Source organism: Coturnix japonica, chromosome 7, assembly GCF_054131305.1.
Source record: "Coturnix japonica strain WE chromosome 7, WE-NBRP24, whole genome shotgun sequence".
Taxonomy (NCBI): Eukaryota; Metazoa; Chordata; class Aves; order Galliformes; family Phasianidae; genus Coturnix; species Coturnix japonica.
This window is the reverse complement of record NC_140669.1, coordinates 19,465,742-19,492,666: the sequence shown is the minus strand read 5'-3', so window position 1 is coordinate 19,492,666 and position 26,925 is coordinate 19,465,742. Positions and strand designations below refer to the sequence as shown.

The 26,925-nt window shown below is 41.3% G+C and overlaps 2 protein-coding genes across 23 annotated transcripts in view; one reads left to right on the top strand and one right to left on the bottom strand.

Annotated features, from left to right (window-relative positions):
• AGPS (alkylglycerone phosphate synthase) overlaps window positions 1–2,234 on the bottom strand; it is a 69,357-nt gene extending 67,123 nt beyond the window's left edge. For both annotated transcript variants that reach the window (XM_085552576.1, XM_085552578.1), the window contains exon 1: window positions 2,117–2,234. The gene's annotated coding sequence lies outside the window, so the exon portion shown is untranslated. The remainder of the gene's footprint in view (window positions 1–2,116) is intronic.
• Window positions 2,235–2,368: 134 nt separating this feature from the next.
• NFE2L2 (NFE2 like bZIP transcription factor 2) lies at window positions 2,369–26,466 on the top strand. 21 transcript variants are annotated; one of them, XM_085552588.1, is made up of 8 exons: window positions 9,884–9,915; window positions 10,128–10,321; window positions 14,774–14,837; window positions 16,666–16,723; window positions 21,060–21,329; window positions 21,498–21,590; window positions 22,201–22,380; window positions 24,127–26,466. In XM_085552588.1, the coding sequence occupies exons 5-8, from the start codon at window positions 21,063–21,065 to the stop codon at window positions 25,333–25,335; spliced, it is 1,749 nt and encodes a 582-aa protein (XP_085408714.1). In that variant the 5' UTR covers window positions 9,884–9,915; window positions 10,128–10,321; window positions 14,774–14,837; window positions 16,666–16,723; window positions 21,060–21,062; the 3' UTR covers window positions 25,336–26,466. The 21 variants fall into 21 exon arrangements, with proteins under 21 accessions (XP_015723887.2, XP_085408711.1, XP_085408706.1 ...); XM_085552589.1 differs by lacking the exon at window positions 16,666–16,723 and adding an exon at window positions 15,737–16,596; XM_085552590.1 differs by having other exon boundaries at window positions 10,128–10,329.
• Window positions 26,467–26,925: the final 459 nt, after the last annotated feature.

The following is a 26,925-nucleotide window of genomic DNA, read 5'->3' as shown; positions in this document are numbered from 1 at the left end:
TGTTTGGAAGATTAAGTGCCAACTTGTTTTTCTTTGTTGCTCAAACTAGTCAGGTTTTAAAATGCATATTCTCAGCAGTAGGTGGCACTGTGAAGTCTCTAGCTTCATAATTATTCTAATATGAGATAATATAAAATGTTATGCAGAGACATTAGAAATAACTTAATCAAAATGTTAATAGACCATTAACTAAAAACATGGCCCAATCTCTCCTTTTTCCTATCATTTTAAAAGGAGCATAAAAACACTGGTCTGCCTGAGCTCAAGGTGTGAAGATAAGGAGAAAAGAAATTAAGCAAGGAACACAAATGAAATATATAGTCAACAGTCTTTATCTAGCCTGGCCAGAAAGTGCCCTTTTTCTTTTTTCACCCCAGGCTCCAAGCAAGCTGCTTAGCTTTGCACAGAATTTCTGCACTGTGATACAATCTACACCAATACCTAAGATTCCTGTGTGCTTTTATTTTCCTTCCTATTAAGTAAAGCGTATAGAAAATACACCTTCGTGGCTTCAGGGCAATTTTTCAGGGACTGACATTGTGCATTACTCATTTTGTGCTAATGTGTTCTATCTTCTGCTCGCTATTTCTTCTATAACACAGAAAAGAAAAAAACCATAAGACATCACTAGCATGGGGTCTTGAGCTGGGAGCAGCTCTACTCAAAAGAGTTTTAAACTGTGACACCAATTTCTGTTGTAGAGTTTTGTCCATTCAAAGTCTTCAGGATACAGCCAAAGTAATGCAAAACACACCAAAACATAGCTTTTGACTCTGGTTTTTCACTGCACATTATTTACTGTTATCTTGTATTACCCCTAAACTGGAACTAAGGATATGGTATTGTAAGAGCTACTTAAAATAGCTCACTTGTTCACACAGGCACTATATGTTCTGCTTGGATCTCCCTCCTTAAGATATTTAGTGGCTCCGTGGATGCAGTTTAACTTACAATGTAAGCCAAGTGCTTCCATAGTATCTCATACAGTTATCAAACATGCATGTTCCAAATCTACTCAGATTGTGTGTTCTTTCTATGGATTTCATACAACAAGTGCAAGCACCTTCTACATTTTTGGGCAGACACCCACTTTCAACAGGTGGATACAAATAAAATTTTATAATTACTCCGGATTTATCAAATTTATATACTTATGCTTTTTGCTAAGCCATGCCCTTGTACCTTGTGAAAAGCTTACACTACCACTAATGTGCAATAGCAAATTGAACACAGCTCAAACACTGTGAATTCTCCATGTATTCCACATGGTTTTGTTGTGATTTTCATCTTTTTTTTGTGCCAGGGGTGGATTCATTGTTTGACCAGATGTAGGCAACACCCAGCTACATGGAATATACCTGAATGAATATTCAGATAGACAGCCATGCTAAGGCACAACCAGGGAATATAAGAGTGAAGAAAATCATAGAATGCCTTAGGTTCGAAGTTTTCCTGCCAAATCACCCAGTTCAAACCCCTGGCCATGGGCTGGATTACCAACTACCAGATCAGGGCCCAGAGCCCCATCCAACCTGGCCTTGAACACCTCCAGGGATGGGGCACCAGCACCTCACTGCCCTCTCAGTATAAATTTTCCCCAAACACCTGACCGAAATCTCTCCTTTTGTACTTCAAAGGCATTCCTATTTTTCTTATCCCTATCAGATAACGTTCAACGTTAGTCCCTCTCATGCCTAAGAGCTCACTTTAAGTACAAGAAAGCCACTAGCAATCGAGTTTTCTTCTAAGGCAGCGCCGTGCCAGGAGAACATCTGACCGAGGAGCACTGCCATCCCATAGGACGGGCACTGCCATGACATCTCCCCAAAGCATCACGTGAGATTCTGTAAGTCAGCCGGCTGAGACACGCACGCCAACTATTTCGACACCCGTAGTATTAACGGGGGTTACAGTGCAAGAAACCACAGGTACCAGGGAATTACAGTACCCTGGGATGAGAGCCTGATGTAATAGGAAAGCACGTGTGGAGGACGCAACCAGAAAGAGCCTGGAAAGGTGTCTTTAGTGTCAATGTAGCAGACTGCCAGTGGCTCGTAGCCGTGTTTTGGGACCGGACTAATAACGTAGAACACGAAAAGAAGGTGAAACCACACACCTGGGCAACGTACCGAGGCACGGACAGAACTCGGCCGTGAGCAGTGCTGACAGAACAGCCGGCCGAGAGCAGTGCTGACAGAACAACCGGCCGCTCGCGGTGCCCGGCGCCGTGGGAGGGTCGCGTTCCCGGCACCGCCGCCACTGCCGGGAAAGGAGCCGCCTCCGCGGGCACCGCTGAGTGGCTGCGCCGAGTCGGGGCGGAGCGCGGCGGTCGCCGCTGGCTCGGCCCGGGCCGGGCCGGGCCGTCCCCGTCCCCAAACAGCGGCGGAACGAGAGCGCGGGCGGTGCCGGCCGAGCCGCCACAGCTCCACAGCTGCACGCCGCCGTTCCCGAGTCCGCGCCGCCGCCCCGCGCCATGGAGATCGAGCTGCCGCCCGCCGCACAGGTGAGGGCGCCGCGGGCACCGGGCGGGAACCGGGGCTGCGCGCCCCCGGCTCCCCCTCCCTCTTGTCCCGGCCGTTGGGGCGGGCCGGGCCGGGCGGTCACGAGGCCGGCGGGGCACGTGGTGCCGCCCCGCCCCGGGGGCAGCGCTGAGTCACGGCGGGGGCCGGGCCCCGCCCCCTCGGTACTTTCCCCGTCTCCCGGGCGGGGGGTGCTTCCCTGCCCGCTGCGCAGTTCGGGGCCAGGTCAGTCCGTGGCGAGGGGGGAGCTCGGCCCGACCCAGCCCCGCCCCGAATACTTGTCCGGTTCCTTCTTGAGGGCCTCCCGCTGTCACGCGGCCTCAGTGGGGGCAGTTGCACAACCGCGTGTTGCCCGTGTCGGGTCGTGGGGTGCGGGGCGAGAAGGGCGCGGGGAGGGTGTGATTCTGTGAGGGGCCGAGGGGGCCGCGATGGAAGGGACCCCGCATCACTTCAGCGTCCTCCTCGGTGTGGGCCGGGGCGACTCTTGTGTCTCCTCCTGTGGGGCCACCTGTCCGCGTTGTGCTGCTCGAGCCCCACAGCCACGGGTTGTGTCAGAGCTGTTCTGTAAAGGCGCTGTGTCTTTAGGTAGCTAATGGATTATCTTTTATTGGTTAAATGGAATGCTGGATGGGATTCATTTGGGATGTTGTCTATTACTAATGACACAGGTATCAAAACTGCTGAGGAAAAACGCTCTGGAACGTGAGTCAAAGTGTTTCAAGTCAAGTTCACAAAAGCATTATGTACCCATAATTGTTTACTGCTTCAGTAAGCTGAAAGGTGCTGAAATGGCTGGGCCTGGTGCATCTAGCCTTGTCAGACAACATGACAAACTCATCAGCTCTCACTAAGCACTGAGCCTTGTGAGAAGGTGAGCAAGATTACTTTCTCATGTAGTGTTTGCACTGAACACTAAACGTGAAGGCCAGTGTAACCATGTACTTGAGTATCTGCTTCAGTGCGTGGGTTTTTCTACCTAGAAAAGAGTTTCTAGTTACGTTAGAGGTATCTCTTTAGTCTGTAGGGCTTTACACAGGTATCACACGTCTGTTTTTGTGACGTACTACATAAGGTTGTCTAGTGAATGTCTGTTCCCTAATGGGCTGTTCTTTCCATACGACACCGATCAGGCAGGAAGTGACAAATGAGTGCACCGCTCAGGCCTGGCAACAGGCCTTTGATGTGTTTTTTAGCTCAATAACTGTTAAACATAAGTGTCTGTTGATAGATTAAGATATCTGTATGGATACCTATTTGTCCATCTATATATGTAGATACGTTTCGGTATCAGAAAACATCTATGTTTTTTGTTGGTCTCTCAGAAGGAACTGAAGGCTGAAGGAGCTGGGTGGTTCAGTGTGGAGAAGGGGAGGCTGAGGGGAGGTCTCACTGCTCCGTACAGCTGCCTGAAAGGTGGTTGCAGTGATAAAGGTGCTGGTCTTCTCTATCAGGTGACAAGAGATAGGATGTGAGGAAACTGCCTCAAGTGGCACTGAAGGAGGCTTAGATTGAATATCAAGAGCATGGAAGGGGTGGTTAGGCATTGGAACAAGCTGCTTGGGGAGGCAGTAGAGTTGCCATTGCTGGAGTTATTTAACAGACCTGTAGATGTGGTTTAGTGATGGACTTTGTGATGTTAGGTGAATGGTTGGACTTGGTCTTAGAGCAATCTTAACGATTCCATGACTCCTAAAATTACAGAGAAGAGTGGTGGAAGTAATAAGAATATTACAAGCACTGTCTTAAGTGGAAATGCATTTTAAGACCCTTTTAATTCTGATGTGCCTACCCTGCTTATCATGCTGCACTGAAAAATCTTTCCTCAGAACTTCAGAATATCTCTCAGTTAAACCAGTGGTAGATACAATGCAGTGCAGTACCTGTGGCTGAAAGAAATGTAGACTAATAAAAGATGACCATGAGAATCCTTTCAATACAACAGCTAATTGGATATTTTATTATTGTAGTACATATCTATCATATGGACACTGTTCTGTATTTTGTATTTAAAATGTGCTGGGAATTTACATTGCATGAGAAGTTGTTTGAAATAGAAGGAGTTGGTTGCATTTGAAAATGGGACTTGAAGAAGCTTGCGGTTAGAACTCAAAGTAGGAGAGCACTTTGGCTTTGGAAGTTGGGGTTTTTGTTTTTGGTTGTTTTTTGTTTTGGTTTTTTTTTTGGAAAAATATGTGGAAGAGACCAAACTGGGACAAAATAGAACATTCAGTATAAGCAGAGAGCAGCTGGATCATCTCGTGCTTTAAAGAACTTGAGACATTTTTATAGGAGTGTGTGGGTGGTTGGGAAGCTTTGTGTATGTTTCCCACCAGAGTTCATGAGCTAGAATAAAATTTGGCTCTCTGTCCATTACTTTTTTCTTTCTTAAACCGAAAAAAGCAAAGAGAGTATAGCACTTATCCTAAATGACAATACAGAAGGTTATGTATCACCCTGACAGCCAAGATCACTGTTAAAATTATCAGATTATTATTAGCTATTCTTGCCCCTGAATACTTGAGTTCTTATAGGTTTTTTCCTCTTTGTCTTGAATTTGCAGAGCAAAATGCTGTGTGCTCCTTTCATGATCCTGGCTGAAATTAATATAGCAATGGCACGTTGAGCATTCTTTAATATTGAAGAAGTATCTGATACTTCTGTGAAGTATGCTGGAGTTCATGAGATCACCAGAAGTGGAAGGGGCTAAATAAGTTATCTGTCCTTTCATTTCCCCAGTCAAATATTTCATGTAATTTTTCCTTTTGGTAGTTGCCGAATTTTGTTAGATCTGGTCCTCCAGAAGAAACAACAAACCCCAAAACAGCAAAACCTGCCACAGTTTGTTGCTGTAAAATGTTTAGAATGCATTGAGTTTTTTTAAAGGAGAATGAAAAAGCATTGACTGCATGTCCAGGAAAAGGTCAGTTTACATGAGGCAGAAGGAAAGAATATCTATCTTTTATAGGCTTTCTATACAAAGTCCAGATGAGAAGAGTAGATGACACAAGCTGAGCCCATGCTTTTAAAACCAGGTGTGTCCTTCATTGAAAAGAAGGAACTTGATTTATTTTCTATCTAGTACGTTGCTTATTTCTTTTTTTCTAGGAAATTAATAAAGATAAGCTCTAAGGTGACTAAACCATTCATGAAAATTAGGCTAATTTGTGAGAGTGTGATGTATTTGCAGTAATTGTGCTGGCTGAGGTTAGTGCAGAACAAGTCCAGGCAGGAACCTGTTGGCATGAATTAAATATTAATCCTCTGCTACTGTGTTTGAATTCCAGCCAGGCAAAAAGCCCTCCAGAGTCCCCAGGTTAATCACCTAGTTAAAGTTTGTTTTGGCTTCCGTCTCATTCCAACCCTAAGTAATCCATTATTCTAATAAAATACATTCCTAGTGAACTTAAAGCAGTTTCAAGTGTGTTCAGTTTTCTGCTACGGGGGATTATATCCAAGCAGGACTTTGTGCCACAGAATTCGATCTCAGGTGAAAGGAAGAGAATACAACACAGGGGTCAGCTAAATTCTTTTCTGCACTAATCTAGTTTAACTGGTTTGGGGAACAATTCATCTGCCATTACGCAAGTCTTTTTACGTAAACCAATGAGAAGTCTGGTAGGAGTAGTTGGAAGTCATGACTTTAAGGCTGTTTTATCCAAAGATGACTGATATACAGTAGTAAACTGAAATTTGTTCTGGGTTGCTCAACAGTAATGGCTTAATGGTGTATTTGTTTGTTAAGGTAAACTATTAAAGCATCCATTAAGAAATGAAGCCAGCAAAATTATCAGTAGTGTATAAAACTGCTAAAACACGAAAACTTTATTTGAAATAGATGCAGGTGAGCCATAGGATCATGGAATGGTTTGGGTAAGAAGGGAAAATTTCAGTTCATCCAATTCCAGCCTGATTCCAGAGGCAGGGACACCTCCCACCAGCCCAGGCTGCCCAAAGCTCCATCCCTCTCGGCCTTGAGCACTGCCAGGAATGGGACATCCACAGCTCCCCTGGGTGTGTAATTCAAGTAAAGATAGTAAAGTCTCGCAGAACCAGAATTGGCACTGTTAATTGAAATAAGCATTAATTTGGTTATCTGAGAAATGTGTAAGGCGTGGTAAGGGTAAAAAAAAAAATAATTATTTGAATCCTTTGGAAAAGAGGATTTCTCTTCATTTTGTGGAACCTCTTCTGTTTCCCATCTTCAGCCTTTTTTGGTAAAATACTTGCTCAGTTCTCTCTGGCCAATGCTGACTTTTGCATGGACGTGCTACGTGTCTGTACATGGATTTTGTGTCTGACCTCTAATTTCTACTGTAGTGTTCACTTTTAAAGGGTTAATTCAAGTATTTTGATGCACTGATCATGGAGATGTTGGAAAGCTTATAAGGGTTAATAACTCATAGTATATGGTAAAGTTAGTGTTTTTTGTCAGCTCTATTGGTAATCCCCAGTGCAAGTGGCAAGGCTGTAGTAAAATGGGTTTAACTTTAAAAAAAACAAAAAACTCTTTTCTCTCCCCCCTTCAAAAAAAAACCAAACCTTAAAAGGGTACGTTTTATATATCGGGTTGAAGTTTTACATTAGCTCGGTTCGGATTTCTGACTTTGACCTGATTACCTGCAGCTTTGATACTGAGGAGAAGGATTATAAAATAATGTTTATTTTTAGTTCAGGAACTGTAAAAGCACTGTGACTGTAAATGCTTCCCATCTTTCCAGTTAAAGTAAATAGTTTCAAGGACTATTTTTTTGTTGTTGTTGCTGTTACTTTACGGAGATAGTTGAGACCTCCCACCCTTATAATTGTCCTGTGCAGTATTAAGACTTTTAATGTAAGTTCTGTGGTATTATTATGAGCAATGAAATTAACAGAGGAGAAAAAGAGAAGAAACTTCTTTTAAGTTTGGTGTTGCAGCAACAAGTTATGTAAGATCAGTTTGAGACAGGCACTTTCAAACCTTTTAAGGAAGTATCTTTTGTATGGCTATGGAACATAAAGATATCAATTTTCCCTCCCTTGCCTTCACCTCTGCCTTGCAGTATCTAAGTTTTATTGTTGTTTGCTGTATTGGTATTACATGCTGTCTTTGGTAAGTATGGAAAAAATCACTTCTGGAGACTGCTTGCAAAACAAAGTTTGCATGCTTGGAAAATTGACTCAGGAGGAGCTTGGTCGATAGTTTGCCTTTAAGTAGAAGTTTGTTTTATGATTAAGGGTGTGCCTGTTTGCTGTGTTGGAAGTTTGTGCCCGCAAATGTTGAAGCAGCTACTTTTCTACAACAGAGTTTTATGAAAAGCTGCTCTGACTTTGATTTGCTTCCTGCTTGGGTCATCATGGCTGTTTAGCCGTAAGGAGCTAAGGCAGAAGGATCCAGGAGGGGAGTGTTGCTTGTTTGAACCCTGGGAGTAGCATTGGTACCACCCCACTTTATTGTTATAGTTGAGAGTGGAGCGACTCCTGCATTGCTTTGTCTGTGTGAAGGTCCCTGCTGGAGTTCACCAGCAGCACATGGTTGATGCCACTGGTGAAATGGCAGGTGAAATGGCTGGTTTTTGTCTGCTCCATAGCCGGTGTTCGCTTCAGTGTCACCTGGGTGCTTGGTCGCTTCTTTCTGTCTTCAGGAGTTGCTTCCTTGAGTTAAGTCCTGTTGGGTAAGAAGGCTGAGCTCTGTCTTAGAGCAGGGTATTTCCAGTTTGATTGCGTGCACAGTGCTGCCAGATGCATGCCCTGCAGTCAGTTGGGCAATAAAGTGGTGGGTGAAAGAGGCTGGTGGGGCTGGGCTTTGGAGTCTGGAGCAGCTCAGCTGGGTAACAGCTTTTCAGGAGCTTCATCACTGGGAGGAGAACGCAGACCTTCATGGTAGAGAGGTCAGTCAAGGTATCTGGGTGCGCATCCTAGCTCATTATATTAGCACTTGTCTTTACCAGTATTGCAGAAGCAGTGACCGATACGCTCCAGTGCAGATGATGGAGTCATTAAGCGTCCTTGGAACAAATGTGCTGTAGATACTGGTGCAGTCTTCTGTGATTTATTTGACATGAGGTACATGGACGTATTTTCTCAAAGCTGTTCTACATCGTTGAATTATATCGACACATTCTTTTTTTTCTAGTGTAGCTGGGCCTTGAGCAGGTCTGTGTGTCAGCTGAGGGATTTCTGGGACATTGTCCCACTGATCCTTAAAAAAATAAATCAAACTTGAGACTTCTGAAGTAGGATTGAGGATGAAAATGAAATACAGAAGCAAAATGGTAATTCCAAATTGTTTATACTGTTTTCCTTGTCTATGGAAATGCACGTCATGTTTAGGTGTCTCTTACCTGTGAATGCTGAACCACAGCAACTTCTGATACTCTGATACTACTTTGTTTTGGGGCATTTGAACTAGAACATGATAGAATTAGTGGTTAATTGTTCCACTACTGCCACTTGTTGTGACCCAGTGGACTTTTGTAGCACTTAGGAATGTTTTCCAGCATGATTTGTAATCTTTTTTTGCTCACTTTAAGAATGCAGTCAGTGTGTACCACTTGGGAGTCCTTGTCATGCAGTAACTGGTGTGAGCATCTCTAGGTATCACGTATTTTAAACTCTGAAAATCTTAAATTCTGATAATTTGTCTATTACTAAGGCTGGAGCAGTATAATAGTTGAATTCAAACTTCAGCTTGAGATGGTTTTGGTTTTTTGTGCTTTTGGTAAGGTTTTGGTAAGTTGTGCTTGTATGTGGCAGAGGTGATGAATAAGGCCTTACGAAACGTGTGTAGTAATAACAGGATTAATCCTTGATATCTGACTTTGTGAGTAGTGATTTATCCTAATGAGATATCGGTCTCTCATTGTGTAAATTAATTGTAGCATAGAGAAATTGTAGTCTTGCAGTTTTTACTTGCATTTTGCTGTAGTCTGATTATCCAAGTATTTACTGAGGCATGAGTAAGTGAAGTCTGTTGGTCAAAGACTAAGAACTACTCAAGACCCAAACCTGACGCTTACTTTGGCATTCCATATTTTGTTGTTTTTGTTGTCTTTTTTTCTTTCCCCGAGTGATCAGCAATTCATTATTTTTCCCTTTTGCTTAACAAATTGGTTTTAATTGTGTCTGGAAAGCAGTTGAATTTTCTGTACTGTCTTCTGTTGGAAAAAGTCAGCTGCAAATGCTGGTTTTAATGAGAGTCCACTTTAAAAAAAGAAAAAAAAAAAAAAAAAAAAAAGCCCCACAACTTCTTTTGCCTCACTGGGGCACTTGGCACACAAACTTTAATTTGGCAGCAGATATGCAGGGCAGTTACACTTCTGTTCTGCACTGTCCTTCAGCTGCTGATAGATAGGCTGCAGTGTGCTGGGATGTTTCACCCTGCTCTTAGAGATTAGAAGCTTTCTTCAGAGGCAGCAAGGTAAGTCTGCTTCTTCTCAACCCTTTCTGCCCTCAAATTGGGAACACTGTAAAGAATTTCCCTTTCAATTTGTTATGCCAGTTAGCCTGACTTTTACAACAAAACCCACCTGTTACTTAAATGACAGTTAGTGTAGCTCTCCCCTAAAGCCCCGGTGCAAACGGCGTGCAGAAAGAGACAAAAAAGGGTAAGCTTCCTCCTTGAACCCCCAGGTATGAGGAAGAAGGTGCTTTTTCGCAGAGCCAACAAAACAGGAGGAACAAATGGAATGAATTATGAATTTTGAACGTTGTCGCTGGGGTTAATTTGCCATTGGAAGAGCTTTGCCTTGCCCCGTCACCGCCTCTTCTGCACTGAACTGGGAGCAACATGGTGGCAGAGAAGAGGAGCGGAGAGCAGAGAAAAGGTATAAAGGTATCTTTGGCACACGTTACAGGAGGCATGGAAGGACTTGTAAGGGTGATTGTGATTATACAGCTGCAAGGGAAAGGATGATTCTTAAGCTTAAAAGATTCGTAAGCTGAGAGTATGAGGACATTTTGTTTTCAAGTATTTTCTTTTACTGCACGATAAAAGACAATTTACTATGCTACTTCATTGGATATAGAATAATTAAACTTGCAATACTTTTTTGAAGGAGAAAGGAAGTTTAACTCTCTTCCTAATTCCCTGGGCAACCTGTCATCTTTATCAGCGTTCAGCATTTCCCTTTCAGAAGCTGCAGTGGAATACCTTATCAAGCTGCACCTTGTGGCCGCGGGAGATAAAATGTTGCAGCTCTAGAAAATGTCTGAAATGCTCTGTGTTGCCCTGCAAATGGTTCGTGCAGAGCACTGAACCAGCATGTGCTAAAGTTTTTAACTAAGTTAACATTTTTCAGGCCACATATTTACATAATAAGTGTCCAAGAGATCAGTTCTGTGGTTTTTTTCTTCAGATAACAGATGCAGTTATTAACTAAAAATAAATGTTTAACAGACTGTGGTGAGTGCCTTTGGTTTTAAAATGTCTTGGTTTTCCGTGTTTTTTCTGCAAGCTGAATACCCTTGTCCTGTGCCTTCCTTCCCCTCAAGTATTTAATGCTTGCTTGCTTATGGGTGGAATAAATGTATCAGTGGGTTCATTATTTATGGCAAACAATCTTGTTTTGGTCATCATTGCTGCTGATGGAGCGTACAAGGAAAAATGTGTCAGAGATTGGCCTGTACCTTGTTTTTCAGGTACATCTGTCTATTTAGTCATGAGGCTGAAGGAGGCAGCCCTATTATAACCATCTGTACAGGCTGTGAGCCAGGGAACTGTTGATCTGGGTGGAAGGACAGAAGATTATCAATGGCTGAGTTTGGAAATGGTGGTGTTCTTTTAAGGGCACAAAGAATTATTGTGTTTATAGAATTTGGTGAGAGTTGTAAATCCATTTACCTACAGTCGTTCACGTCTTGGAAGATGAATTGGCTCATTTTGCTCTCAGAGTTTGTAATTTGAGGACTACACGTGACTTTAAAAAGCGAGCGGTAGATTGCACAATGCAGATAGCTTCACTTTCTTATATGGTGTTGTTCAGTTCCTCAGTGGATTTACTATTTTTTCAGCAGAAGCTGTTATGTCCATATAAATGATAAATAGGCGCACAGACACCTGACATGTTGGCCCTTCTTGACCTTTCTTGTTTCAGTTGCTTAACTGTGTAGGACTGACGAGTTGAAGAGTTTCCCGAAACATTCCTGGGGATTAATGATTTTTAGAGATTGCCTTTTGCTGATAGGTTTGTGAATTACAGTACTTAAGAAGATGAGCAACTAAAATCTATCCTTGCCTTATTGTATTGAGAAGCAGCTTCCATCATGTATCTGTGTGTGGCTGAAGGAAGGAAAGTAGCTGTACAAACTCCCTTTGTAGGAAGGTAACAATGATTTCTATGATGCCTCATCTAAATCTAGAGAGTGCATTTTGGTCAGCAGTGCGCAGCTGAGCTGTGTTTTATTTACTGAATTTTTTCTGTAGTATGTCATTAGTGAAGGTTGAGCCTGGTGTCAAATAAACCATGTAACCATGAATTACTTCTCTGGAAGGAAAACGTGCCGTGCTAGGCATGCATCCTCAAATCTGTTAAGATCTTGTGTCCAGTGATGAGTGGCTGGATAGCAGTGTATTGGGCCCTTTCTGTTGTGGTGTTAATACCCCTATAGAAACATTCAAGAAGAAGAAGGGGTGGGGGATGAAGGAAAATGAGCTACGGTGAACTTTTCTCTCTCTTCATCGTTTGCTTAAGGGTTATTAGAAGTACATGGTTGTCATCTAATTTCTGTAATACACTATTACATTGAACAGTACTCATTTCTTTATTCACAGCATGCACTGGTGCTAAATGCCCAGCATTTGTTATCTGCATAAATCATGTAAGTGAAAAGTACACATAAATTGCAAGACTTCGATCCACAAAGGTATTTAACACCTGTGTTCCACTGAGGTCTATGGGTGGTAGGCAGTGAAGCTGCCAGATGTGAGTCACAGCACTCAGAACACGGCACAGCTGGCCACCACTGGAGCAAGGGTTGTGTTCCCCAAAATGTAACCATGTAGTTGTGGAGTGTGCATTATTGCGTGTTGATTCTGGAACTGAACAATATAGAGAGCGGGTCTGACCAGACTTGAGTGCTGTTGAGGAGCGCTGTCGTACAAATTGAGATCACAGAAGCACTTTTCACCTTGCTCTCTGTCTCAGCTTTGTTAGTACGCACGGAGGAGGTGTTGTGGTGCAGCCTTATGGAGTAGATGTCTGTGTTGGTGAAGGAGGGCTGATGGATTTGTGTTGGCACTGCAGTTAGTGAACCTCTGTGCTTTTCTAGCCCACAAAGACATTGCAAGTGCTTGCCCTTGTAGTTTGGCTCATGAAAAACAACAAGAGTTGTTTGTGAGATCAGTGGATGGGAGCTTGGTGAGACATGCTTCTTGTAACACCAGAACATACAGTTTCTGTATCCAGGTTGTCACGTAGCTGTAGTAACCCATCTGGTGCTTGTCCCTATAGCTTGGCCAGCCATTAGCAAAATGACAGCTAAATGGAGGCCTACCAGTGAGATCTCATTGGAGTGAAAACTTAACACTCAAGAGTTTAAATAATCTTTGAGTGTATTTTGATCCGGAGCAGATGCACTCTGTTTTCATGTTTGGCTTGAAAATACTTTTTAGAAAAGCATAATCCTAGTGAAATCAAAATAGCGGCTAAAAGGTTATAACCCAAGGTTAACACAACCTAATAAATGTTATTTACAGTTTTATTATGTTCTTTACTCTGTGTACATCTTTTCTTCCTGACTTGTTTCAATGGTCATAAGAGTGTGCTATAATTTGTCTGGATGGTGCTTCCCAGATGACTGAACCATTATTATAAACAAATCCTCTCCTAGATAAACTAATGAGTAGTCTGTAGCAGTGTCCACACATTGTATGTGCCTAGCTGGGCTCAGCAGAATAGCCTGAAGGTAATCATTTAGCAGGTAATTGTTTCCCAACTACTGTAGGTTCCCTACATAAAATGAACTGGGCAACAAAGGCTTCAGTGTTCCTCTGTCTGAGAGACCAGCAATATTTTCAGATAAAAATATGCAACTTTTACATTGAAATTTTAACCTGAGAGACAAAAAGCAAAGCTCTTATTGAGACCAGTATTTCCTGAAACGGAATAGACTTCTGACTGCTATTTGAATGCCTTTCAAAATGGAGTAACACAGTGCAACACACGGTGATTAGACAGCAGCGAGAAGTTAAGCCACAACAGAATCACTCAGTTTAATTGCTGGGGCAGCAGGGCAGAGTTTTGTTGGTGGATCAAACATGTAAAAACAAATACACGGCCTAGCCCACTCTTTTATAAAACAATCCCGTGTTTTTTGCCTGCCTTCCAATTTCATTATGCAACTTATGCAATGGATTGTAACTTGTATACATGCTCACTTTGTGTGCTTATTGACTTAATCATTTTGTAATGCTGCTGATGAAAGAGTAAAGAAATAGCAAGTAAATGACTGTTAAACTGAAAGAGGGATTCAGAATTTCAACAGAAGGGACCACAACACTTGTGTACCTGCCAAATATACTGTGGGAAAGTAACGTTTAGATTAACATAATATAATTATGACATAAAGGGGAAAAGGGAAGAATGGAAGCTATCAAACTAAAATGGCAAAGCAATGAAAATATCTAAGATGCATTGCTTTTCATGGTGATGTTCTGGTAAGCAGTCTGGGATTCCAAGAGATATAGGATGAGGCATGAAGAAGTTTTTAGTCAGGTTAGTGCTTATAAATATGGGCATTGTTAGATTTGTAAAGCAAAGTTTGTTGTCGTTGGCTTTCAGCAGTAGACTTCACTCCGTCTTTTCCTTTAGGCTAAGGCAGAAATAGGGAATAGAATACAAGTCAGAATGGGCCACAAGTGCTAGAGAATGGCACTGAAAAATAAAATACCATACAAAGAAAGTAAGTCGTGATGTCAGGTTTAAGACTGCATAGTGCAAGCCATGCAAATGAGATAGTGCTGTTGAGCTGGTTTTTTTTACTGAATTTTTTTTTTTTTAAGTTGTTGAGGGGCAATTTGGCCCCTGGTAATCATGTACTATATATTAAACTCAATTTATATATTGCCGCTTTCCAAAAATTGATTTAACAATTCAGAAAAGCACAGCTGCTTCTGAAGCTTGTGAGAGGGTCTGTGCTGAGTGGCATGGAGGTGGAGACGGATTGATTTTGTAGAAAAAGAGAAAGCTATTGTCAGGGTAAAGCAGTTATCTGCCATTTGTGTCCCTTCTTTTCCTTCTCTTTGCTATCTGTAATTGATTGTTTCTTTTCACTTGCAGTGGTCTTGCTCTAGTGCAGACATGCCAGCATTAGGAGTTTGCAGCTTTGGGGGTTGGAATGAAGGTAGGCCTGCACATGCATGACCGTGAACATCCTAAAACATCTGTTCTTTACTGCAGTTACATTCTTGTTCATTTTATACTCTTCAGGCTTGACGAAAGCTGTATTTTCACTCCTGTAGAAGATGTGGGATATAGCTTGTTCCTAACAGTTTGGAAAGCTTGCTTACCATAGCATTTATCACATGGGAAAACCATCAGAGCAAAACCAGATCTTACAGTCATAGCCTTTGTTGATAGCATTCCTAGAAGGTGCCAGGTCAGGTGAAGTACAAAAATTGTTTGCTTCTCAGGGGAGTTACTTCTGTTCTGGTAGGGGCAGTGAGATGGGCTGTATGTCCTGAGCTGCACTTGCAGAGGAAGACTCATTGCAGCCAGTCACTGCTTGTCCCACTCCTTGCTAGAAGAATCACAACATTCATGGAAACTTTCTTAAGAATGCTGGGCAGTGCAGCCAAGTAGTTTTTAAACTGATTTGATTTATAAGAGTAGATTCTGACAATTTGACATTATTAGGTGAGCCTGCTCAAATACAGTGGGAGCAACAGTCTGAAATATGAGATGTATGTTAGAAGAAGACAGAGGCTAAACACTTCTAGCTAATGAAATACCAGAACTTCACTTCCTGTCCTGGCAAAACATTCTAGAGATTTCTTTCTTGAGTAAGAAATTAAATTTGCTTACAAATATTTATGTTTCAAAGACTGAGCTTATTTCATATGTCTCTGTTGGGGCAGAGGAATGTCCTGAGGAACATGGCCAGCATTTTTTAGCTGGCTTATTTATATAGACAAGGAGTGGAAATTCTCTCACGGCATTTGTTCTGTAAAGCTTTATCTTTCCAATCCTTTTAAAGTCTTTTTTTTTTCTTTTTTCTTTTTTCTTTTTTTTTTTTTTTTTCAGGTAAGCCAGCCTTCTGTGTCTTAAAGAGGCTGATATCTGACCAAGATATCAGGTAGTCATATATTAATTAGGGTCAGTAAGAGCAAATGAGCATTGTGAAGCTGAAGTAGGCAGTGTCCAAGCAGTGTTGATTAAATGTCAGGCACACCAGTAGTGGTACAGGTATGAGAGACACAGAAAGGACCATCCACCCAAGTGCATAGTTTTTACTTTACTGCCTGGAGGAAGGTCTTGGTGAAAGCTGTGGGACAGCAGGCAGCTCCACAGGGTGGTTGGGGCCTTGACCTTGAGGATCTATGAATCACGGGTTTTGCCTTGTGGCTTTGTTTGAGAGCTGCCTGTTCCACTGCATTTCCAAATCCTAAACCGAGATATCTAAAATTGAAATTGAGCCTCTCTGCCTTCCAGCATAAATAGCACATGACGTTATCTTTTCCCTGTTCTTAAGTGCTGCTCTTCTCTCAGTTTGTTCACTTCTCAAATTCTGTTCTTCATATTTCCAGTTGTAAGGCACTGAAAATTGTGGCCCAGCTTTCAGATCTCATTGTATGTTTGTCAAAAGTAGTGGGGCCGGGATAATTTTATCTGCTTTCTGTGCTTTCCCTGAAGCAAGGGGCTTAGGTGTCTGTGATTGTTTTCGCTCTGTAATTGACTTGCAATTAGGTAAGTATTTTACCTCGATAGAGAATTCCAGTATGGAAGATCTGGAATACTGAAAACAAATCCTTAATTATGGTGATTTCAGAAATCGTATGAAAAAAATCAAATGATTTAAAAATCATGCTTGAATAAAATCATTTCCTCTTGGGGATGATGAAGGGAAGATGTTCAGCTGTTGTTCCCACTGCTTCTCTTAAGTGGTAAGAATGTTTCCAGTTCCTCTTAGTCTTGCTGTATTATTTAGTCTCCTTCCTTTCATTCTTGTCCAGAAATATTTGAAGACCTTGATCTTTACTTCCTGTGTGGTACTTTGAATACAACAAAAATGTGAGGTGCTTTTTGTTCATTCCTTTCCCTTCCTGGAAAGCAAATGGGGGATGAGTGATGCTTTTCCAAGTTCTTTCTGTAAATAAGTTACAGACAGGAGTGCTTTTTTTACCTCTTGTGGGGTTGTTTTCTGCCCTCTCTGCTGGATTTATTCACCCTGGTGTATGGAATACTTAGTCTTCTTTGAGGTAAATTCTAATGGATTGAGGGAAACCAAAGAGCTGTGACATGGAAGGATGAGCATTCTGTGGAAACTAGTGAAGTCATTCTATGAAATAACACAAAACCTGGGCCTCTTCCCTTTGTTTACCCGACTGAAGTGTGTTCGCTTAGGAGCGATAAGAGTTAATTGTCAAACTTTACAATGTAGTGGGAGATTTTCTCATAAAACGTATAACAGACTCTGCCCAGATGGCAAATGCTGATATGTAAATCTAAAACATGAAAATTTCCATTGGGGGCCAGATGGTGGCTTAATGTGAATTGTTTAACATTTATGTGTATCTTATCAAAACTGCCTTTATAAGACCAGACTAAGCTGTCGGTATGGTGGGGAGAGCATATCACTAAATGAACAGAAACGCAAATGATGAGTGCAAGGCACCTCTTGCTTACGTGGATGATGGGAAAGCAAACCTTGTCCTTCTCTGCTGGGAAGTGCCCCATTCTTGGAGATGAGACATTCAAGGCTGAGTTGGAGGGGACCTGTGAAGCACTGTGTAGTGGTTGGTAACCTTGTCCATGGCAGGGGGTGGAGGCACAATGATCTCTAAGATTCCTTCCATCCGAAGCCATTCTGTGATTACGTAGTCGTGTTTTGTTTACAAAATTGTGAAGAAAATGGGAGAAATGAAATAAAACTGCTGTTCATCTTCAGAGGAAAAATACTAAAAGCATGTTATTCTTCAAGAAGTTGTAATTACTGTTATCCAATAGGTACTTTAATGTATTTCCTTTCAGAATAGACACTGGGGTTAAGAGGGAAAGAGCTGAGCCCAGAGCGGGGGGAAGTGCTGCCCATGAAATCCCTCCTGCTGGCAGCTGTGTCCCTGTGCTGGGCTGGCTGCTCCGGCCTCTCACTCCTGCCAAGGCGGCCACTTCCTCTGATGCAATCCAAGAAATTACACAAGGAAGGGAGGAACAAACGGATGCCTGTGGGCTCAGTCACGAGGGCCCCTTGGAGCACTTACAGTAAGCAGGGCTGGTGCTAGGGAGGTGGGGACCGGAGCTGTGAGAAGTGCAGTGCCTGGCTGCTGCTGGTCGACCTACCACAAGGCTCCCACTACACACTATGGGTGTAGATCCTTGCTGCTGCCTCCGTCCTAACCAGCCTTTTCCACCTAGCAGGTTGTGTTGAGTCATCTGAAAATTAGAGGGTGGCTGTTGCACAGGCAGAAACTGAAATACCTTTTAGTGGCTTTGGAAACAGATTGCCAAGTACATGGTCACTGTGTGGTGCTTTCATGGTGAAAGGTAAAAATGCTTCGGTGATAGACCTAAGCAAGAGTGCCTGCACTCACCTGTGGGTACATGTGTTTGTGTGTGTTGTCAACGAGGCTGCAAAGTAATTGGAAGTGGGAGGCTGAAAGAGCAAAATTGCAACATATTTCTATAGACTGCAATTTCTTTTTTAGTCTTTTGCTGTCCCTCATGCTGGGGCTGTGAGTCACCCCTCCATGAGTCACTGGTCAATGGTGGCTCCATTAACTTTGACCTGGGGCCTTGGCCTAATGCCTGGCACTTTTTATTTTTCTGACAAGGGCAGTATCACTGAAATCATTGGCTGAAGTTATAGATAAATGTTAAATGGCAGGTTATATTTAAATCAACATGCTCTTTGATGGTTTTAAATATTAGCTTACTGAACAGGAGAACACTTCCTCCATGTAACTCGTTCATATGAAGAGTAATTATAGGAGTATAGAATTTTTCCAATCTGAAAATAGCAGTAATCTTTCCCAGTTAGGTGGTGGTTACTAAAATCAAACAAGCCTTTTCAGCTTACAGTGCCACAAGACAAATAGATTTAGAAGTTACAATAAAAAAAAAGGCTCCTAACAGGCATCTTTGTCCAGAGCAGAGGTGCAGCACTGCTTAACAAAGCCACAGATAAGATACAGGGCTTAATGCGGGCCCTTGAGAAACAGTGACATTAAGTCGATGTTGTGCTATTCCTCAGGCAACAACCCACGCATCAGGTGTGTTCAGTTCATTCCAGTTCCACACGCAGAGCTGTGCTCCCAAAGCAGTGTGCAGCTGCAGTGGTGCCCACAGGTCCCAGCCATGCACAACACCCAAAGCTGTATGTTTTGGTGGGGATATGCTGCGTGGCATAGCCAGAAGCCTTGGTGGCTGTACGTGAGGGTTTTGCCCAAGGCAGTGTGTTTTTCTGCTTAAGGAAAAAGCATTCTGCCTTCTGTACCTCTTTTTGGATCACTTTTGTGTTTTGTGATTTAAACCGAAACCACGCAGCACTTCTGCTATTTTTGTGCAGTAATCTGCTGCAACTCGGTGAGACAAACGGCTCTGCTAATTCGCAACCTCATGCATTATACACACACAAATCTTTTGAGTAGCATCTGTGACAGTGCCTCGTAGATGAATAATTCAGAAGCGAGCCCTAAAATCCAGATCCTGCAGTTTTATCCAGAGCATATTGCAAATGCTCTGAGACTAGGAAACAGTTTAGAATCTGCTGCAGAAGGAGACAGTGAGCAGCTGGTAAACTACTGGCCCTTAATGAATCTATACTACACTGCAGCATCTCCAATTACTGCGGGACTTAATTAGTTCATTTTACCCTCCAATCTGATGAGACCGAACATTGTCTTGGGCAGCCACTGCAATTATTTCAGCTTCTTCCTTGCTGGCCATTAAAGCTGAGTTTGGTCTCTCCCAGCAAGGTATAATAAATATGTCTTAGGAGTCAGAATGCCCACGTTGTGTTACACGGGTATTATATAGAACTGCCTGATTCTAAAAGAAAGTAAGCTTTTTTTTTTAGCAACCGGTAGAAGTACATCATGTAATGTGTATGTATGAGCACAAATGGCATTGAACTGTTAATGAAGAGATTATGGTCTGCTCAGATGTGGACTCCCAGTAAAGCCATTGCCGTTGTACGGAAGCAGTCATTTTGAAAGGCAGTGTGATGTGACGTGTAGGTTACTTTGCTTCTCTGCCTGAAAACACTCTTAACAGAGAAAGGAATGTTTAATTTGATATGGTGGAAAATGTAATGTACCTTGGGTGTAACTGCTCACTGAATCAATCAGCAAAGTCCTGTTCAAGTGAAATATGATGTTTATATACTCGTCGTTGTAGTAAGTTGTTGGACTCCTTTCTCAGCCAATACAACAGGATGCAAGAAAACAGCCACAAGTTGTGCCAGAGGAGGTTTGGGTCTCACACTAGGAAGAATTTATTCATGGAGAGGGTGGTTAGGCACTGGAATGGGATGCTGTCGTGGCTTTGGCAGGAACAGAGTTAATTGTTGGCTGATGATTTCTGTGTGGTGCATTTTTCTTAGAGAAGAGTCCAAACTTCACCAAGAAATATTGTTTAAACAGCATCAAAATATGAAAAATTACTCAGAGCCCAATTGATTAATAACGTTTGACAGCTCTTGATACGTGGTTTATACTCAGCTCCAAACCAGTCACACTTACAACGTCACTGAAATTAAGCTTGGAATTACAAATTTTTAGCGATAGTCGTAATAATTTTGCCAGGCACTCCCATGATGTTGTGTGAGGTGGGGACCTCCGGCTTTGTAGCACCGTTCTGCTGATCTTAAGATTCATACTTGATGCCAGGATGGACCATAAATAGTTAAAAACGCATTTTGAGTATGGTTATTGTAGCAACTCAGACAACTCCTTGTGATGTTCTTAATCAGCTTTTACAATTTGATAAGATTATACTGAAAAAGAATTACATGGATAAACTTCTTAATTTCTGTTTTTTTTCTTTTATATCATTTTTTGTTTGTTTGTTCATTTTTTAGTTTCTTACTGTAATGTAATATCGCTTCATGTATTCTGTGGGATAACATAGGAAAGAATACTATCTGGTTTGTGTGTTGCCTTACCAACTGCAACAAACTGCTTAGTTTCCGTGACCCAGTGTGTGGGCTGCAGCAACCAAACGTTCAGTTCACACACTTCAGGAAGGTCATATGGAGACATATTTCATTTAGACAATTTTGTAGGATTAAGAGAATGAATCTCACTTACATGAGTCTACCTGTTTAACGCAGAATTTAAAAGCCTTCTTATTGTTTTAAACCAGTTCTACTGGGGAGGAGGCTTGCTTCAAAACGGCATTTCTTTTACAGGACATGAACTTGATTGACATCCTTTGGAGGCAAGATATAGACCTTGGGGCAAGGCGTGAAGTTTTTGATTTTAGTCAACGACAGAAGGAGTATGAACTCGAGAAACAGAAGAAACTTGAAAAGGAAAGACAAGAGCAGCTCCAGAAAGAGCGGGAGAAAGCCTTGCTGGCTCAGCTGGTGTTAGACGAGGAGACAGGTGAATTTGTTCCAGCTCAGCCAGCTCAGCACATTCAGTCAGAAAACGCTGAACCACCAATCAATTTTTCTCAGGTAAACTCTGATTGTGTTTGTGAGTGTGTTTAAAACACTTTTTCCATCCACAGGAGGGTATAATGCTAGTGGTTGCCTAAAATGAATTTGCATTTGTTGCTGTAATGGAAGATTGTTCAGTTATTCAAAGATGCAGTAACATTTTTTCTTCACTACTTTCCTGTTTAGAGCACAGATACTTCAAAACCAGAAGAGGCCTTGTCCTTTGATGACTGCATGCAGCTCTTGGCAGAAGCATTCCCGTTTATAGACAACAATGAGGTAAGCGCTCAGTGCAGCGGTTACACGGGTTGTGTGCCAGGGGATCAGTTTCCTATTTTCTCATACCAGGATGTGTCTGCAGTGAAATATTAATTCGTGATACAATTTGAGTGCTGTCCCTAAGCCATCTGTAACTGGAATAAAGCCGTGTTGTGGGCTTGAACTAGGCCTGTATCAGGAGCAGATGGCATGGCATGGTGCTCTTGTATTCCTTGTGCTTATGGAGTCCTGCAGGCCATTTTACACTGGCTGATGGCAGTCAGGCTAGTTGCTGCAAGTAGCAGAGTTGTGCAGTTTGTTGCAGTGAGCTTAGTTCAGCTCTCTGCAGTTGGTGTATTTGGGCTGCTTTACTTTGATGTACAGACCCAGACTATTTGGCGAGTAAAAATAAGATCTTCATCACTCAGTTCATACTTTTTCCTGTTTCTGTCCTTAATGTGAAATAATGTGAAAACTCATTTCATGTGAATACTTTTTAGATTATTTCATTATATATAGTAAATGCTTTCATTAAGAAATGCCTATTTATTCTGTAGAAATGGTAAAACAGCAAAAGCGGATTTTTGCTTTGGAAGATTCTAAGTGTATGTTTGTTTGTTCAACACTCCAGGCTTCTCCATCTGCATTTCAATCACTGGTTCCCGATCAGATTGATAGTGACCCAGTCTTCATTACTTCTAATCAAACTCAGCCACCCAACTCACCTGGTATAGTTCCACTTGCTGATGCAGAGAATATGCAGAACATAGAGCAAGTCTGGGAAGAGTTATTGTCCCTTCCGGAGTTACAGGTAAAAGTTTAGTATAATAATCATCAGAACTCCATCATGTTTGACAAATGATTGTTTGCATCTGTATGCAACCTGTTACAGCACAACCATGGTGGAAATAGGAGCTGATTGGAAATAGACACTTCTGAATTATAGAAATACAGCATAAATTGTTTCTGCAGTCATTATTGTAAATGAGTTTTGTTTTTTTTTTTTCTCCTAGTATTTAAGTATTTTGAATGCAAAAGTAATCATGTAATATTTACATAAATTTTATCTAAGAAAAGGGTTTGTACAAATAATAATAGAATGTACAGATAGATTTCTAACTACACTTGGCTCTTGTTTGTACAAATAATAATAGAATGTACAGATATATTTCTAACTACACTTGGCTCTTCTGTTTATCTCGTTTAACTATTTAACTGTATATTTGTTGGTTGAAACTAATTATATAATATACATGAACTGAGTATTTCAAGGGTACAATAGACAGCACAAAATCACTGGGTTGGACATTATAGAGGGCATCTAGTTGTTTTTTTTTTTAATCTTCTCTTTCCTTTATCTAGTTTTGACTATTTAAAAAGGGGGGAAACCCCAACAATAGTAGGAACCTTATATGGCCTGTAACTCTAATTTTTCCCCTATTATTTTTCTATATTTCAAAATTTTCTTCATTTTTCTTCATTTTTTTTTCATTTTCTTAGACTTTACTACTTTGGCATGCCTAAAAGTCCCTACATAGGTAACAAGGAGGACTAACTTTGAAGAGGCAGCTGAAAAGATACTAAGAAACCAAGCCTAAATTGTCTGTTAATTCTGTATAGTGATTGAATAATCTTCTGATTGAGATAATTAAATTGAGGCTATTGTGATCTACAAAGTATGTTTGAAAGGGAATAAAAGAGCTCTCACATTCAAAGCCTTAGCTTAAGCTTTGTATGCTCTCTGGTTATATAGTCAGTGTGTGGACCCCCCTTAAGAGAAACAGAAACACTGCAGTAGTTGCTTAATTCTTTGGGGACAGCAGGGACACTTCAGCTTTAGTTAAGAAACTGCCACTTTTGGAAAGAATGTTGGTTTTGTAGCCAACAAAATCCGATCTATGTAATCATCTTAGACACTCACACTAATGTTAGCCAGCTTTCCTAGAAGCATGTGGGATGAGTTAACATTAATAAGGGTTCACACTTTTTTAATTTTTTACTTTCCAGAGAATTATATTTCTTTGCAATTCAGTGAATCCTAAAATTATCTTTGTCTTTCAAAGAAAAGAAATCATCACATAAAATTGAAGATGGCTAAAAATAGTTTGCTATGAGTTCTGAGTAAGCCTCATTCAGTAATCTTAAATTTACTGAAGAGGAGCATTACTAGCAGGGATGCTTGTGAGAAGTTCAGACCTGACAGCTCTAGAATCCCCACTAGAATTTGGTAGAACAGGAGAGCAGTTTCCATGTATCAGTGTGTTGGGATGGATCTCTTCTTTATCACCTTGCTATGAATTTGAGAGGCTTTGCTGTCGTATTCCAAATAGCTTTGTCCAGGATAAGTTGCTTCATACTCTGCTTAGATATCTGTTCTTTTTCCTAGATTGTCTCCCCATAGTGCAATTATGTTGTATTCATCTAGGTTACAGCAGTATTACAATACCCCATGTACATGTTAATGACTAAAATTATTAATAGTTATGAATTCTATAAAAATATTTCATGATCAATTGGTCTTGTGTTGCTCAACCCCTCTCTTACGCTTCCCATGTAGTGTTTAAACATTGAAAATGACAACCTGGCTGAAGTGAGCACAATCACAAGCCCTGAAACCAAGCCAGCAGAGATGCACAACAGCTATAATTACTACAACTCGTTACCCATCATGAGAAAAGATGTTAACTGTGGTCCAGATTTCCTGGAGAACATTGAGGGTCCTTTTTCCAGCATTTTGCAGCCAGAAGACAGCAGCCAGCTGAACGTCAACTCTTTAAATAACACATCAACTGTGAGCTCTGATTTCTGTGAGGATTTCTATACCAGTTTTATATGCGCAAAGGGGGACAGTGACACAGTAACGACAAACACTATCAGTCAATCACTTGCAGATATTTTAAGTGAACCTATTGATCTTTCTGATTTCCCGCTGTGGAGAGCTTTTAATGATGACTACTCAGGAACTGTACCAGAGTGTAATGATTCCGACTCTGGTATTTCACTGAATGCAAATTCTAGTATAGCATCACCTGAGAACTCTGTTGAATCATCTACCTGTGGAGATAAGACTTTGGGTTGTAGTGATTCTGAAATGGAAGACATGGACAGTTCTCCTGGAAGCGTGCCACAGAGCAATGCTAGTGTATACTCATTGCGGTTCCCTGATCAGGTACTTCCTTCTGTGGAGCCAGGCACTCAAAAATCCAGCTTACAACGTATGAACACACCAAAGAAAGACCCTCCTGCCGGCCCAGGTCACCCTAAAGCTCCATTCACAAAAGATAAGCCTTCGGGCCGTCTTGAAGCTCATCTCACAAGAGATGAGCAAAGAGCAAAGGCTCTGCAGATCCCTTTTCCAGTGGAAAAAATCATCAATCTCCCTGTTGATGACTTTAACGAAATGATGTCTAAGGAGCAGTTCAGCGAAGCCCAGCTTGCACTTATTCGAGATATACGCAGGAGAGGCAAGAATAAAGTGGCTGCTCAAAACTGCAGAAAGAGAAAACTGGAAAATATAGTGGAACTGGAGCAAGATTTGAGTCACCTAAAAGATGAGAGGGAGAAATTGCTGAAAGAAAAAGGAGAGAATGACAAAAGCCTTCGTCAAATGAAAAAGCAATTAACCACCTTATATGTTGAGGTGTTCAGCATGCTGCGCGATGAAGATGGAAAGTCTTACTCTCCTAGCGAATACTCACTGCAGCAAACTAGAGATGGCAATATCTTCCTTGTTCCCAAAAGCAGGAAGGCAGAGACTAAACTTTGAACTGCTTGAAGAGCAGCACGGCTGGCTGGTGTTCTCCGAGTTACTATTTTTGTATCGTTAACCTAATAGCTTTTACTGTGAGGTGGAATGCAGAATTAGGTAATATTTTTCAAGTAATTCTATGCAATGATGATTTGAAAATTAATAGTAAAGTTTATGAAAGGTGCGAGTTCAAAACTAATAGTGTAATGCAAATGTATGTATGCAAATTTGTAATCTCACTTTTATAACAGGCATTTCCTTCTTTTAGCACCACTTCAACTAGTTTCCATACATGTGTAAATATTTAAAGATACCGTATTTATATACTGTTCTTATCTCCTGTTATATTCATAGATTTGATATATAAGAATAATTCTAGCCTCCTAAATGTAATTTCTTGCAATACGAACAGAATGGCTTCTTACTCTTTTGTAAAAGAAAAGAAATGCAATAGCGTTTGTTTCCGATTTTTCTTATGCATTTATAAATGCTTTATATTTAATATATGATTCTAATTTAGTGTCAAGTTGATACTCATTGTTTGATTTTTGATTCATCTTACCAGTTCATTAAACTTTTTATTATTATTATTATTTTTTACATCATAGGCATTTATTTCCCTGAAGTAGGTTATATGCTGATTCAGATACCCTCACTGGTTTTCCAAGGATAAGTCTTCATGCAACAAAATACACTTAACAAGCAGAGACATATCACACAGCATTATTAATGGTCACCATAATTTTAACTACCATTTGGAAGGATTGTGTGCCAAATTTGTTTCAGGCCTATACTGTCTTAATATAATTTGTTTTGCTCTCAGAACACTATTGATAAGCTCGTGATGAGATCTCCTCCAAAGGCATTAGAATCTGTTTAATTAAAAGCAGTGTCTGCATTACATATTTTTTCCAACTAATAAATTCTGTATACCTTTCACTAATTATTATTGGAATTCATTATGCATCTCTGACTGATCAGCAGCCATCTTTTGTCACTGCTGTTCTCTCTGAGGTGATGGAAAAAGATACCCCCATGGCCAAGCACTGCGCTCTGTGGAACCTGGGCTCCATTTGTTGAAAGAATGTTGTGACTTGTGAAGTTATAAGAGATGAAAAATTGGGCAAATAAATCACAGTGTTTCATTTATGCCTCCGCTGGACTCGTTGTATTTGATCATCATGGATCTTTTCATTATTATTATAGGTGTATTTTGTTACCGTGCACACGTTTGTTTAGTACACTAAGCAGTGAGCTGGTTTGCAAGTTTAGCTAGACCTACTGAATGTTTCTCTAAAAAGAAGCTAATTATTTTTCTCAGTTAAAGAGCTTGTGGCTATCAGCCTTGCTTCCCACGTGAATGTGTTGTGAAACTGCAAATGCAGGGGGGGCAGGGCTGATGTTCCCAAAAGAGGAAGGGTAGGGGGCGAGGACAGAAAGCCGTGGTTTCGATAAATATTTCTGTATCAGGGGATGCTGTGGAGCTTCTCCTTTTTTTCCACTCGTTCTCTGCTGTTTTCACACAGCTCCAGTGGCTCAGCAAAAACCCCCTTTCCTAAATACGAGTAACTAGTTTGGAAACAATTGTGGTGTAGCTGCCAGTTTGGA